The following is a 16,389-nucleotide window of genomic DNA, read 5'->3' as shown; positions in this document are numbered from 1 at the left end:
TACCTACCAGATTATCTCATATTATCAGTTTATATGTTTGTCTGCCTGGCTAAACTAAGAGCCCCTCAAGGGTAGGAATTAGGTCAAATTCATCTTGGCATCTCTGTTTCTATAACAAATTTTGGCCCATAGCAGATACCCAAGAAATGTTTTCTGAATGTCAAAAAAAGAAAGAGAAATTTGAAAACTACTCAACAACAAAATCCTTAAGATGTTTGACTTTGAGACATTTCTCTCTCACACACACACACACACAACTCAGATCCTCAAAGGGAAAAAATTCAGTGTTAAAGCAGAGGGTCCCTAGTAACCTTTCAACACTCTGGAGACTGTCTCTCAAAATAAACTTTAGTTCTTGGGCACTTTCCAGTTTACAAAACAAACTAACAGCTTCTTATTTAATCTTTACAAAAACTCTTCAAAGTAGATATTATTATCCCCATTGGACATAAAAGGAAACTGAGTTGCAGAGAAGTTAAGTCATTTGTCCATGGACACGCAAAGTCAGGAACTCAAGAGCTACTGCTATGAGGCTAGTGGGGTAGTCATGTTTAATTAATTCATTAAACCAAATTGACTCAGACTCATCTCAAGGACTGCCTTAAGAGTCTAAGCCATAGACACAGATAACCAGCAAGAAAGAGATTGAGTGGTGTTTGATCTGGGGATGGGCAAAGTTTGAGGGAAGGACATTCGTGCAAAGGGAACAAAAATAGAGAGGACAGTGGTCACATTAGCAGGAAGAGAAGCTGTGGTGAGAGAGTAAAGGAGAGGGAATGAGATAGAAATGGAATATTAGATGTATTGATTTTAAGGTTCTGGTGAACATCTCAGCGGAGGTATCAACCCAGCAGTTGGAAATACTGGGCTGGAACTGGTGGAAAAAACAGGGAATAAAAATACATGGTTGTAAGTCATCTTTACAGAGAGAGAGAGTAAGGAGGCCAAAACCATGGAGATGACAACAACTAAAATGTGGGAGAGCCCGGCCAGGTGTGGCTCAGTGGTTGAGCATCGACCTAGGATCCAGGAGATCGCGGTTCGATTCCCGATCAGGGCACATGCCCGGGTTGCGGGCTCGATCCCCAGTAGGGGGCGTGCAGGAGGCAGCCGATCAATGATTCTCTCTCGCTATTGATGTTTCTATCTCTCTCTCCCTCTCCCTTCCTCTCTCTGAAATCAATAAAGATATATATTTTTTAAAATAAAATAAAATGTGAGAGAAAGGAGAACCAAAGAAAATGTGGTCCAGAGATAGGAACAGAACAACAGCAGGTCAGTAGGTCAGCAGCCCCTTCCTGGATATCAGCTCTCAGAAGATGGGGGCTCAGCACAGAAGGCCTGGGCGATGTCGGAAGTTAAGGAAGGTGAAGGCTAAGGAAAAGGCCGTGAAATGTGGGAAGTAAGAAGTCACGTGTATCATCCAAGGGAGCAGTTTGAGTCAAATTGGGGAGGGTGTGAAAAGATAAAAACAGATTAATGGAATTGAGGAGTGAACTGGTCAAAAAGTAAAGGTAAAGTCAAGAACTTTGATGGGGGCCACGAGAAAGTGCAAAATGCATTCTAAGATCTTCTGACTCCTCTGGTTGTCCTTGTAACCAAGAACAAATGGCTGCTCAAAGTGAGGGCTTCAGTTCCTTCCATGAAATTGAACCAGACTAATTAGTTACCTCACTCACATCCTTTCCTTATATGCACCATGCTCCAGACAAATAACATTACACAGAAGATTTGATTTTTCAAACTGGGAGTATTATTTGGAATTTTGTAGCAAGATGAGCACATCAAAACCAACAGAATCATACATAACTGCCCCCTTGAGAGGTTCTGCAGTCTTCTTAAAATGCTATCACTGTGAAAAACCTGCTCTGATGCCCTCTTCAGTGCGGTTCCCTTGGTACTGAGGCAGCTTACGAGCCCCACGATAACCTCTCCAATAACAGCTATTGTTGCTGTCAACGCTATTATTATTCCTCAACTTTACTGCCTACCGTATGCACTAGACTTGCCTCTAAATAACTCTGGACTCTTCAACTTGAAGCCCCCTCAAAAAAAACACAAAGATTTGTCACCACAGAGTGTGTTTGGAAGGAGGTTCTCTCAAAGGTTTCAAAGGCCATTCTGAGTGATGGTAGCACATTAGGAAAGAGAGGTCAACCTGCAGGGTGATTCCTGGGGAAAGGGCCGGTGCCTGTGGGTGTAAGCTCACGTTTTTACCCTGGCTACTACATGTGTCTCTATGTAACCCATCAGCATCTGGACTGCCCGCCTTATACTGCAAGTTCCCAAATGCGGAGGGTCCTGCTTCAAAGACCAACACACTCAAATTTAAAAAACAAACCACGAGGCAACCAGATTCAGCCAGATTGGGTGACAAGAATGCCAAACTTAGAAGAGGCCCATTCAGGCTAATGTGTGGCCTTACACAAGTCATTCACCCTCTCTGGGGGTCAGTTTCTTCACGTGCAAAGTGAAAGGGTTGGACCAAAGGCCCTCTAAGACGCCTTTCTTCTGGAATGAAGATCTGGGAGAAGTTACAGCAGTCTCGGGAGCAGCCGCAGCCCCAGCCCCTCCAAGAAACAGGGCACCCCCTGCTCCTGGAGGGCAAGGCGGGGTTTCCCAGCCTAAATGAAAGCAGCCTCCTCCCCTCTGTGTGGGGCATTTGTTTGTTTTGTTCTTTGCTGCCCACCAAGTGAGCTGTTGAAAGGACAGCTCTGGCCCCCGCAGCACCCCATCAGCACCATGCCCACGGGTGGGGCAAGAGGTCCTTACCCATCGTGTTGTTGGCTCGGGAACAGGCTGTGCGCTTCAGGATCTCATGCACCTAAAACGGATGAGAGCAGTGCTGTGAGGGCCTCGACCGCGTGCGTCACCACATGTGGGGGGCAGGCAGGGACCAGGAGGCTGGACCTGTTTCCAGGGAAGGGGAAGCCAAGCATGTGCCAAGCTCCCGGACTGCTTGTCAAACCCACTCAAACTTGAGTGCTTTGAGGAAACAAAGAATCAACCCCGTCGCACACTCCCCCTCCTTTTTGCCCCACCCTGAAAAAATTAAGGAAGGAAAGGCTATAAATTGCCGTTACAGGAGGCAAGGAAAACACACCAGGGAGCCCAGACCCACAGCTCCCCCTGGAGGGATCAGGAGGAGGCGCCTGGGTCACACAGATGCGGTGTCTGTCTCCCCTGGGGGAACCTCAGGGAAGACCAGGGGGAGGATGTCCTCTCCACCAGCCCTGATTAGTGCCACACTGGGGACAGCACAAGACAGGGAGGCAGACAATCCAGTTGTAGTCCTGGTTTCCAGCAGAGGGGTCCTGAGCAGCTCTGTGAGGGTAATGGAGCTATGTCATAGAGCTGCTTCGAGAAGCCATGAAAGTGTTTTATAAATTGGAAAAGGGCCACCTATGTGTTGGCCATTGGCACTATTATTTCTGTTTTTCTCCTGAGTCCTCAGCTTGCCCCCAAGTCAGAGCGTGCCAGACACTTCCTCAAGACTCTGTGCCTCTGGGCACATCCTGGGCACCCAGCAGGCCTCCTGCTCCATGACTATGGCTTGCAGGGCACTGTCTCTCACATGGGAGGGAGGGGTGCTGAGAGTACCCCCGGCAGAGAAAACGGGGACACAGGTGGCAAGCGTAAACCTGCTGGCCAACCACTAGCAGCCAGTGGGTTTCAAGCCTTGCCAGGCTCTGAAGAGATTCCCAGCAAGGAAGTCTGCTCTGGAACAAACAGCTGGGCTGCTCAGATGCCCACAAAGAAGAGGCACAGGGAAGATGTTTACAGATGTAGGCAGAGAAGAGTAGACCCCAAGACAAAACTCAAGGCTCTCTCCCTTCTCGTAGTTCGGGGTACACAGGCAAAAGGGTAGGAAGGGAAGGAAGAAGCTCCCAGAAGAGATGAATGGGAGATGTGTTGCTCCATCACCATTCACACTCCCATATTCCAGCCACAGACCTAGAGGGAGTGGGAAATAAATAACTTCTAGGAGAATGGGGCTCAGGAATGTTTAATTCATTTAAAATACAGTATAGTAATTCAACAGCAATAATAATTAAGAACAGCATTTATATGGCATTGTATTCTTTTACAAGCACTTTGCAATTATCGGGTAATCTCCACAACACCTTGTAAGTCGCTCACAGACATGAGACCCAAGCCTCAGGGAGATTTAAGTGGCTTATAATAGCATCCACCAAAAAAATGGGAAGTTTATGTTTTTTTCCATAAAAAGATGAAAGAAATCATATGCCCATTTTAAACCTTCCTAAAACACTAGGCTAAGGGGCCTGAAGTATTTTCTTGCCCATCCTACGAAGAGTCACAGCCATGTTTTCAGTATGCCTTGCAAATGTGCTATCGCTTCCTCTAATCACCTGTCTCTTTTTACCCTTCTTATTACCCTATTGACTCGGAAGTTCTGCTATGTATCTAACCCTTATTTCTCCTTCTATAGAAACTTAAGTTCTTTCCTAGGGGTCAATGGAAACACACCGCCAGTTTCCTCTGAGGCATGAGCAAGAGTCCAGCACTCCTCAGGCCCCTCTTTCTCTCCTCTGCCCGCAGGCTGAATGTTGTCTAGGTGGGTAGAGAGTAAACTGATCGGTGAATAGACTAATTGCCCTACAGCTCAGATCGGGGCCACAAGGGCACGGGCCATACACAGATTTTTCACTGGAATCAATCATCCTGCAAAATTAAAAACTTGACTTCGAGTTTTTCAGGCAAAAAGACTGTAGAAGAACAGCTATAGTCACGAATTTTGGCTTTCTATTGAGCAGGTCGGTAATTTTATTCCTGGACAAACTGGAGAGTTCTACCACTCCCTGGGACAGAAATGTACAGGTGGCCCAGCAATGAGTCCTCATTCAGACACTAAGGACCTATACGAATTTTTTTAAATTAATTGTTTCTCAGAGCTTCAGTTTCCTCAACTGTAAAGCAAGGGGGTCACCTGATTAGCTGAAAGTCCCCACCAGCTGTGAGAGTCCCTGCTTTTGTGATGCCAAGAAGGGACTAAGTGGAGAACACTAATAAGAGGACACTCTTCTCAACCCTGAGTGAGGACAATTGTCTGCTATTTCTATTTTTTTAATTGAATTTATTGGGGTGGCATTGGTTAATAAAATTATATAGCTTTTAGGTGAACAATTCTATAATGTATATTGTGTTGTGTGTTCACCACCCAAAATCAAGTCTCCTTCCATCACCGTTTATCCCCCTTTACCCTCTCCTGCGTCCCCCCTTCCCTCTCTCTGGTAATCCCCATGCTGTTTTCTGTGTCTGAGTTGGGTTTGTTTGCTTGTTAGTTTTTCGCTTAATCCCTTCACTTTTTTCACCCAGCCCCACTCTGCCCCTCCCCTCCGACAGCTGTCAGTCTGTTCTCTTTTGCTACTGGAATTAGAAAGCTCCTGGACATTTTTCTCAGTTGCTAGGCAACTCCAAGTAAATGACAACAGGAGGTAGCAGGGAGAGCAAGAGGATGCCCTGCCAAACTGGGTGCTTGGTCTTCGCCCACCCCTTCCTGGCCCACCACACCTGGTTGAGCACCCGGTTAACCTGTTTACTTACAATGCGGCTACGGGTGGCATTATCAAAGAAGGTGTCCTTATCCTGGATGTTGTACCTGGAGACACCAAGAAAGCAGAAGGTCAACTCACTTTAGTACCCTTGTCCTGAGACCACTTCACCCAGGCCCAGAGCACACTTTTAGAAAGCAACATAGCAGGATGTATAAGGTCTACGCACTCACGTAGGCCTTATACACTTTTTTGACCCAGTAATTCTGAAAATGTTTATATACTTTTTGACCCAGTAATTCTGAAAATTTATCACAGAAATATATCACAGAAAAAATAAACAACAAGAGAAACAAGTTTCATAAATAAAAATGTTCATCACAAAATTACTTTTAATAAAGTTATGGAGATAAAACACGATTCCAAATCTATATGATAAATTATCATGCAGCCATTGAAAATTATGACTATTAAAACTTTATAAATAGAAAAATTTTAGACTATGATAGAAAAATATTATACTATAAGTTTTAAAAATAAAAGAATGCTAAAAGGATTCCTGTGTATGGACAGAGAATATAAACACAGCAACAGAAAAGAGTATAGGTTCAGGGTGGTGGGATTATAACTCTGTTGTTCAAAGTTTCATTTAATGTCACTATGCCATATCAGTTACATACTAGACTCCTAATTATGCAAGGCCTATATCTGTTCTAAACTTCAAATATCGACTTTTCACTCAAAAAAAAACAAAAAAAAAAAACACAGAAAGAAAAACCCACCTGTGTAGAGTTAACTGTGCTTGGTACACTGTGCTAGGGGACACAGAGATACATGAGACACGCTCCCAGCCCCCTGGAGCCCAGGCACTGGGGTAGGTGTGTTTCCAAATAACTGATGCAGAGTAGAACATGATAAATATGTACATTAGGCTATGAAAACTCCGAGGATGGCGACCATATTTTGGTTGGAAAGATCAGAGAATTCTTCAAGAAGATGATCTTCAGAAACTGGACTCGAAGGATCACGGCAGCGGAATGAATGGAGCTGTGTGGGAGTGGCAGCTCGGTGCCAGGGCTGGCAGGAAGGAAGGCCGGGGAAGGGGAAGCACGGGAGAGGCGCAGAGTGTGAAAAGAACAGGCCAGGAGGTCAACACGCCGGTTCCACTTCAGCCACTTAAAGCTGTAGAACCTCAGACAGACCCCGGACCTTGGTTTCCTCTCTATAATAAAGGGCTAGTTACATCTAAACAGCCACCTCACAAAGGGTTGCGATATCGTGATTTATAATAAAAACATTTTGGTCTTTATCCACTGTTCCTGGCTCATAGCTCCCAAAACCTTTGGAATTTTCTGAGCAATCAGAGCAATGGGGGCATCTTTTGTTATAACATGTGGTCTCTTGTTCTCAGTTCTTGAAATCACTTCAGAGCCATGAAGGTGAAACGGGTGTTTGTTATTCACAAGCCCCTTTCCACCGCAACTGGGTTTGTGTCAGGGGATTCTCCATCCATCATGCAAAATGAATGAAATGGCAGGTTTGCCCAAAAGCTACCGGGCAAAGACTCAGTGGTTATTCGTGATCATCGCACTTGGGGAAGGAGATGCGGGAAGCCCTTCACCCTGAGAGCACGCTTCCTCCCTCTCTCCCAGGCAGGGGGCATGCCTTTGTGACCAAGAGGTGTTTGGTTTTCTTTCCCGTCCTCCCTCACGTCCCTTCCCTCTGCAGTTCTATTACTCACAGGTACATTTTCTCCCTGGAGAATGGGTAGGAGAGGTTTTTCATCCTGTTGGTCCTATGCTCTGGAACTCTGGGCTTCAGGGGCGAGCTCAGCTTCTGCAGAATCTCGTTGAACTTCTTCGCAATGCCCCCTTCTGATTTGATCTCATACATCTATGAAGGGCAAAGCCACAGGTCTGAAAGGAGGCCGCATCCAACACTCAGAGAAGAGTGACTTATCAACCAACCTGCACGGGGTCCAGATTCCCTGGAGGGACCACTCTGGGGAGAGGAGGAGACTGGGAGAAATAAAAAGTAGGGTCCTTCCCTTTCCCCATTGTTTTTACAAGGACATGGGCTCTGGACACCCTCTAACTATTTCTGCGAATAGAGGTGACCAGTGTAAAGAACTGAGCAAGGAGTCCAAACTTTCCATATGACTTTGTTGTATCATTGTAAGAGAAACGGGAGACCTACTATGTGACAGTCCTAAAGTGTTTTATACAAATTAGCTCCAATGTAGACAGCAACCCAGCTACATAGACAATGTTAGTTTCATATTATAATAAGAAAATTAAAGCTCAGAAAGGTGAGATGAGTCAGCAAAGGCCACACAGCCAGTTACTGGGTGACAGCCTAGATTTAACTCATGTCAACCTAATCCAAAGTCTGTATCCCAACTACACCATGCCTCTATGTGATCACAAAGCATCACTTTCTTTGTGTGTTCCTCTGAGGAACTATCTGATAAATTAGCCTGTTTTCAAAGTTTTAAACATCTGATGGGTATCTGCCTTGAGTAAGGCATAGATAGGTACCAAGATAATCACTGATATTCATAATACATAGAGCTTTTTATAATGCACAGAGTGCTTTTGCATACATTATAGCTTTGGGTCTTTCTAACTTACAGATATAGTCACTGAGACACAGAGATTGTACTCATAGCAAAGCAGTGATGGCCATAAACTTTTTATACAAATTCTCTTTTCAAAGGGTAGCATCTCTGTTCCCGCCCTCTAAGTCTGGGTGGGCTCTGTGACTGCTTGACCAGTACAGCAGAAGCACCACTGTGCCACTGTCACCCATTAGGAAGACGGGCAGCTCTGCCACGGTCTCTCGAGGCCCCAGGCTACCTGGAGGAAGCCTGCAGAGAGGGCAGAGAGGCCTCAGAAAGGGAAAGGACCAGGCTGAGCTCAGCGTCCCGGCTGCCCGCCAAGCAGCAGGTATGTGAGGGAGGGAAGCCTAGGACCCTCCTGTCCAGCTCAACCCCTGAGCCAAATACCACCAAAGGACCTCAGTCGACACCACATGGAACAGAAGAATCACCCAACCCAGCTCTGCTCAAGTTGCCAACCAAAAACTTCTAAGCTAGAATAAAATGACTGTGTTTTAAGTTACTAGGTTCGGGCTAATTCGTCACGCTGCAATAGGTAATTAGAACAAGAGCCAGCATCCAGATCTTCCGACTTCAAAGCTGGTTTTCTCCTCTATCATGATATCCCCGAGTTGCTTCGATCTAGACAGGCAGTAAAACACATACGGGATGCTCCTAAGATAGACGGAGATAAAAGCCACGAAAGACATACGAAGTGCTTTGAGGGTTCAAAGGAAGGAGACAGCACATCCAGTTGAATCGGAAAGATGTTTCATAGAAGGAGTAGTATTTCTGTTGCATTTTAACAGAAAGGTCACCTTCTTTTATTATCGTTTTGTTCTTTGTTAAGATAATGATAAGTTGGGGAGGGGGGAAGAACCACCCCTATCTAACAAACTGAAACATAACCAGTTTATTTCTTCTAATAAATTTTTCTATGCATTTTTATTTCATTTCAGTTTTCAAATTAACACAGTGCTAGTAAACAAACCAACCCATGCCACAGAAGTATATTAACTAAATGTTAAGTTTCCCCAACCCAATCTTCTTCAGAAGGAACCTCTGTTAACAATTTGAGTATTTTTATCCCGACTCTTTTGGAAATATATGTACAACTGAATCCCTTTCTAAACTTATCTTTCACATCTTCTATAATTGGCTTCTTTCACTTAGCAGTAGTTCACAGATATATATCTTTCCAGGTCAGTTCATGGAGAGCTACCTTAATGAATGCATAATATTACACAGGCCCTGGCCAGGTGGCTCAGCTGGTTGGAGCATGGAGGTTGAGGGTTCGATTCCCAGTCAGGGCACATACCTAGGCTGCTGGTTTGATCCCCGGTTGAGACACATATGGGAGGCAACCAATCAATGTTTCTCTCTCACATCAATGTTTTCCTCTCTCCCCCTTCCTCTCTCTCTAAAATCAATAAACATATCCTTGGGTGAGGATATATATATATATATATATATATATATATATATATATATATATATTTCACAGCAGACACAAATCTTAATTTGATTAGTCGTTTCCCTAGGGATGGGCATTGATTTTGTTTTCTACGTGCTCTAGCTTGCTTGATCACACTTCTATCACATAACCTTTTAAACACTTTTAAGGAATAAGCGTGAACAGATACAGGCAAAGACATTCCAGGCAAACAAAAAAGTGGGGAAGTTGAAGTTGGGCTTAACAAGGGCAATGGCCCAGTTTCTTTGGAGCACGAGGCTCTAATGGGGACATAGTGACAGTCATGCAGAAAGGCAAACTGAGACCAGTGCGTGGAGACCCTGCTGCACAAGGCAATGGGAAGTCAGCGAAGGGTCTGAAGAGTGACAAAACCAGAGCGAGGTTGTGGAAGAATGAGCCTGCTTCCTGAAACAAGGGGATTGCTTACTTCTAGGAGTAACACCATGTCCGGCTTATGTTGGAAAGAGATTTCCCAGACTTCAGGGGCTTGGGGGGTGGAGCCAGACACATACCCACAACAAAATACAGGTGGGTGGCCCCGTGGTACAATACTATGGACACGAGGCTTAGAGGGCAAAGGACCCTGCTTCCTGCCTCCACACCTTTGCATGTGTTGCATCTGGTACTGAAACGTCTCCCCTCCTTTTGTCCCCAGATGACTCCTCCTTCTCCTTCACCACTAGGCTCAAGCATCAACTTTTCCAGGAGACTTTTCTTGGCCCCTCACTTCCTGTCGTACTTCCTCAGTACCCTGTGAACAAATCCCTGTGTCATAATATGTGTCATGCTTTTCCCTTAGTCTTGGTTCACCTGTCTCCCCAACAGACTACAGAGCAAGGACCGCCATCTGTGTGCCTGGCACGCAGCAGGAACCCAATAATGTCTACTGAGTGAACGACCTGGGTCCTGGTTCTTGCTGACACAAACTAGCTGTGTGACTTGAGGCAAGTCACTCTCCCTCTCGGGGTTCTTCATCTCTAAAGAGAAAACTGAGGAACTTCTACTTCCCACACTCCCCACTGTGATGGAGTAAAGGGACCACATACCTGAAAGAATCAAAACATTCAAACAAAAAACATGGAATAATGGTTTCAGTGGTTTAAACTTTTGTGTCTCCCCCCAAATATCTTGAAATTCAAATCACCATAATGATGGCATTAGGAAGTGAGATCTTTGGGAGGTGAGTAGTTCCTGAGGGTGGGACCCTCATGAAAGGGATTAGTGCCCTTGAAAAAAAGACCCCAGAGAACTCCCTAACCCCTTCCACCAAGTGAGGACACAGCGAGAAGGCCTGAGCTATGAACCAGGCAGAGGGCCCTCACCTGACCATGTGGCACCCTGGTCTTAGACTTTCAGCCTCCAGAACCGTGTGGGGGGAAAAAAAAAATCTTATATTTATAAGCCATGAGGTCTGTGGTATGTTGTTATAACAGCTTGAGCAGAATAGGACAACAGTTTACCAGCTACTAGACATGAGGAGTTTCTGAGAGACAGGAAACAAGAAGGAGAGTATGACTGCTCCAGCTCACTGCCTTGAGAAAGGTCCTGGGCCATGAACGGGAAACAAGTGGAAGCCAATAAACTCCCTGAGCTGCAGAGACCAATTATAAGTCTGGGGGAACCAAGACAACTAGAGTTCATAAGACAGAGTACCCGGAGTGAGAGCTTCACAGAGAACCCAAGAGATCTACAGAAGATACCCCCTGAGTATTTGGCAACATGGGCATAAGAAAACTACTCAGGCTGAAAGGATTGGGAATAGCACTTAATCCCACCATCGAGAATGGAAAAATCTCATTATTGCCCGTGCACTGGGTAGAGTATTCAGATCCACACTCAGTAGAGGGGGTAATTAACCTGAGACTGAGCACTGTTCCAGACCCACTCAACAAACCATAACAGAAAGGACTGGATTCAATGGCTTATAAAGTATTGTCCAAGTCTAACCTTCTACAACTTTAAGCATTTAGTGAAAAAGACACATTCACTCACAGCACAAACATTTTCAGTCCCTTCCTAGATGCCAGGCGCTGTGTTTGGTAGTCGATTGTGCCAGGTGCTGGAAAAGCACAAAGTTGATGACGATGCATTCTGTATACAGAAAGCTTTGCAATGTATCCAGCCCTCCCACGGGCACCATTTCATTGGGCCCACAAAGCTCTGCAAGGTGTGCCTGTCAAGTAATATTAGCATCACTATTTTATAGGTAGGAAAACTGAGGCTCCGAGGGGCCAGGAGTTGCCAGAGTTCCTGGTGAAACTAGGCCTCGAACCCAGGTTTCCTGACTCCCCCATTCAGGTTCTTTCTTTAAATGTCTGATCCTTAGAAGGGCTCCATGATCCCCTGAGAAGGCATCAGGCTGGAGCACCCTCTCAGCCCCCACCAAACCCAGCAGCCCGAGCTCTTCTCTTATGTTCAGCAGGATCCAGGAAGGCACCCGATCCTCTTTATTATTATTAATACAATCAGCAGCGGCATCGCTATTACTGTTATTCTTGGACATCAGAGAATTATGAACATCCTCAGAAATGGCAGGACACATGTTAGCCAGCTGTTCCCTATTATGCCCTCCCTGGGTACACGATACGCCTTTCATGTGCTTAAAATCATAAATAATTTTTAAAGTATGTTGCTCTTATTTTTTATTCCAGGGCTCAAATGTGGTTCTCATAAAAGCTTGCTTTGGCTTCACTGTCACAGTCTAAGAGGTTTGCTGAGATTTCTTCTCTTCTGACTTTTTCCCCCCTTGTCTCACTCTGTCTCCCCTCAAGGGGCACAGCAGTGTGGTCTGAGGCCTGATTTGTTTTCTCTCTACATTGGAATCATGTCCCTTCTTGGGATGCAAGGAACCAAGGCTACAGTGATGTGTACCGTGGACATACACATGTTATTGTCCCCATTTTACACGTAAAGAAACTAAGACACCAGAAGTTTTACTAACATGCCCAATGTCACACAAACATTTGGAGATCTAATGACCCCAAAGAAAAAGAAAGAGGTGTGAGAGCATGAGATATAAACAATATAACCTCCATTATCCACGAGTCACTTATCTGCAGTGACTAAGAGGGTCTCTCTCTGCAACTGGTAGAAGTCAGCAGGAAGAACACAGGCCAAGCAGAAAGAGAGTGAGCCCATGTACTGCTTACACCCCACAGCCCAACAGACATTAGTTCAGATTATCTGTCCCTTTGAATTTATTTATGATTTCTTCTGCTCCTCCAATCACTGGATAACCGAGGGTCCACTGTTATTATTCACAGCATCTCGCTCATTTTGAGAGGCTGAAGATTATCATCACACTCACCGACTCACCTTTAATGTCAAAAGGCTCAGATGCACAGAGAAGTGAAGAGTGTGGAGGGGAGCACCCACCACAAGCCACTCGCGGGATAGGGGTGGAAGCCTGTGGTCTAAAGAAGTTATAAAGAAGAGAAGCTAAAGACGCAGCAGAATTTGTCCACTGTTGTCCCCATGGGTGCCTGAGGGGGCAGAGGGAGGGATGCACGCACACATGCGAGCACACGCAGAACTGGACCAGAGGAGTTCCGTGGGTAAGCACACTGACCCATGCAAGCGAGTGTGAAGCCACTCACCAACTAAAAGGCAAACAGCACCCAGAGCTGCTAAGATCAGCGGCATTCCAGAGCCCGAGGCAGGCTGTGCACACCAAGAACAGGAGGTGCTCAGTGCCTTCATCCCTACCTACGCCTGCAGGTCAGTTTCCCGCCTAGAGCAATGCTGAATGCAGACAGCAATGTATTTATAAAATGCGCGCTCTCTCATGTCTGACCCTGTACTCCTGGTTTTTAATTCTGTTTCAGTATGTCTTCTACACATGAATGAATGTTTGCTAACTTTTAAAATGTGGGATAAAATCCAGACTATTTACATGGCTGACTAGGCCCCTACAAGCTGGGCCTCCTGCCTCCACCGCAGCCTCAGCCCCGTCTGCCCGCGGTCTCAGTTCTGCATGCACACTGGCACGCTGGCTTCCTCTCAGTTCCCCACCCATGCCAGGGTTTTCTTACCTTGGGGCTGCAGGACAGGTCCTTCCCTCTTCTGGGGAGGTTCTCACCTGTCCTCCTTACCTGGAAAACTCCTACTCAGGTCTCAGCTCAAATGGCACCTTCCTTCACCCTGCTCCCCACTCCCATCTAAACTAGTTTCCTCCGCTGACCCCTCCATTTTCTTCTGTGGGTGCCTCCCAGCTCATAACCAGCTATCTAATTCCTGAATCCTCGACACACCAAAGCCACATGGAGCCAAGGCCAGCTGTAGTCACCACTGAATCACCAGTCGAGTACCAGTAGAGTAGTCCTCAGTGGAGTATCTCATACATCATCATAATAAATATTCATTGGATGGATGAATAGATGGATGAAAAATGTGAATTTCCAAAGGGCTATGAACCCTTATAAACAACCAAGCCCCATTCCAGGCACAATTAAGCTCTTCCTATATGTTACCAAAGAACTTTGGTAACCAAAGGGCCTATTGAGGACCCAGACCAGGGAAGGCTGCTATGGGACATGTACCACTATGCTGCTATTCCCCACCTTGCAGCAGCCCAAGAGGCCACGGCCTTCCTTCCTACTGCCCATGGACGGAGCTTCAGAACCCATCTCGGCATCACTCTCCAGCAAGTCACTCGCAGTGGGTTAGGTCTGCTGTGTGTGGCCCATTCTTTCATTCATTGACAAATATTGATTTAGTGCTTGCTCTGTACTAGGCCCTGTTCTGTCATATACAGTGTGAAGACACAGGACAAAGGGATGATTCCTGCCCCAGGTGGGATGGAGCAGGGTGGAGTGAGATTTCATCACACTACCCAGAACAGTGCGCAATTTAAAATTTATGAATTGTTTATACCTGGAATTTTCCATTTAATATTTCGGACTCTGGTTGGCCGTGGATAACTGAAACAATGGAAAGCAGAACCGTGGATAGGGGGAACTTCTGTAGGCCCACTGTGCACAATTTCGAGCTATCAATGGCATAACAACCAGCCGTCAGAAGTCCTGAAAATGTAACAATCATATCTCGAGAGCCATTATGAACCAGTGCATCACTGACACCAGTTCTTACTGGGTAAGAAGAGCTCAGTCCCTGAGCCCCAAGTGCCAGAAGCTGGCTGCCCTTGGCTGCTTCTCTGCCCCTCCGCTCTTGCTAGCCCTCTCCTTACACCCACAGGGGCAGCCATGCCAAGCTGGGCAACCATGGAGAGCGACCACATGTCCCAGTTACTCAGGACAGTCTGGGTTTACCACTGTGTCCTGGCACAGTTATCAATAGCTCTTTCACTCCCGAAGGGCCCCACTCTGGATGATAAATTCAATGGTCAGCTTATCCATTGCCCTTTGCTCTCAGTGCCCACCCCCCTAGCACTGGGACCAGTATCTGGGTCCCAGCCAGCCCCAGCTTTGCCTGCGCTACCCAGTTCAGACAGACATGAGTGAGGCTCTAAAAAAGAAAACCACTGCTTCTATTTCAATAGTTTTTTAACCATGAGTCTAAAAACAACTTAATAAAAAAAATTCAAATCCACTTCCCATTACATTTTCAGCTTCAGTGTTTCCAGCTTCACTATTAATGAAAATGTAATTACATTTTTGTATGTTCCGCTTCACTGTGGTCTCATCAGGCCTGTATGCACATCTAGATCATGGTCATGTGCCATCTCAGGTTCCTTACTCAAACCACAGCACTTAGGTGGCACCAGTTATTTTTTCTGATTTTTTAAGATGAGAAGGATTACAGAAAACAAAACAAAACAAAACAAAAAAGAATAAAAATTCAAAGTATCCTGCACTCTTTCCAGCCAGTTTAAATAGCAATCAAAGAGCATGCACCAAAAAGCCCATAAAGATATCAAATATAAACCCTATCCCCTCAGCTGTGCCTCTATTAAAAACAAATGCTTGGGAACAGGCAGTGACAATAGGGGAAAGGCCCCACCACAGCCAACCTAATGGAAACAGCAACAATTCTGGTTCATTTAAAAGTTATAAATGATAACAATAAGAGGAGTCTGTCCTGAAAGGCATTTTGAAGGCTGAGCATACGGTGACCCTCTGCCCAGGACCCAGAATCTGCAAGTTCTCCACCCTTAATAAAACTCATGGAATTTCTCCTGCTTCTTACTTTCTGGTCACCAGGGAGCATTCACTAAACTATCAAAATAGCTCTGAATCACTCACTGCCTGATAAAAGAAGGAGTTAGGGTGAGGAGGGAAAAGTGTCTCTCCCGTTCGTGGATTTTGCATGGAGCTGAAATCCCTGCTAGTTTGCTTAGGATCACAGCTGTAAGAAGATCGTAGGGCTGGGGAACAAAAATTATTTGGCAACAATCAGTTGATCACTCTAGTATTTGTTGAGCATCTATTATTTACAGAACACCATACTAGAATTTACAGGGAATGCACAGATAACATAAACTATAGTTTCTGCTCTTGGGGGATTATAGTACAATTGGAGACACAAGAGTAAAGCACTCAAAGCAGTCAAATAAAAACTAACAGGTGCCCAGCCGGGTGGCTCAGTTGGTTGTGGGTTCAATTCTCAGTCTGGGCACATACCAAGGTTGCAGGTTCGATTCCCAGGTCAGGAGTGTACAGAGGCAACCAATTGATGTTTCTCTCACACCCTGATGTTTCCCTCTCTCTCTCTCTAATCAATGAAAAATATCTTCGGGTGAGGATTTTTTTAAAATTAACAGGTAAGAAAAATACTGACTGTAGGTAAAGGTGCCATCAGTTCAGCTAAATGAACAAAGGAGGGTCTATGAGGGAAGTGATATTTGG

At 45.5% G+C, this 16,389-nt stretch overlaps 1 protein-coding gene across 1 annotated transcript in view; it reads right to left on the bottom strand.

Annotated features, from left to right (window-relative positions):
* The window catches only part of ANO2 (anoctamin 2), a gene marked incomplete at its 5' end in the record, with an annotated part of 267,613 nt that overhangs the window by 191,205 nt on the left and 60,019 nt on the right, over positions 1-16,389 (bottom strand). The window contains 3 exons of the mRNA XM_081127869.1: positions 2,773-2,824; positions 5,569-5,623; positions 7,258-7,409. Of these exons, the coding sequence (XP_080983995.1) occupies positions 2,773-2,824; positions 5,569-5,623; positions 7,258-7,409 (259 nt within the window). The remainder of the gene's footprint in view (positions 1-2,772; positions 2,825-5,568; positions 5,624-7,257; positions 7,410-16,389) is intronic.

Source organism: Miniopterus schreibersii (assembly GCF_964146895.1).
Source record: "Miniopterus schreibersii genome assembly, chromosome: 2".
NCBI classification, from domain to species: Eukaryota; Metazoa; Chordata; class Mammalia; order Chiroptera; family Miniopteridae; genus Miniopterus; species Miniopterus schreibersii.
This window is presented reverse-complemented; position numbering and strand designations above follow the sequence as displayed.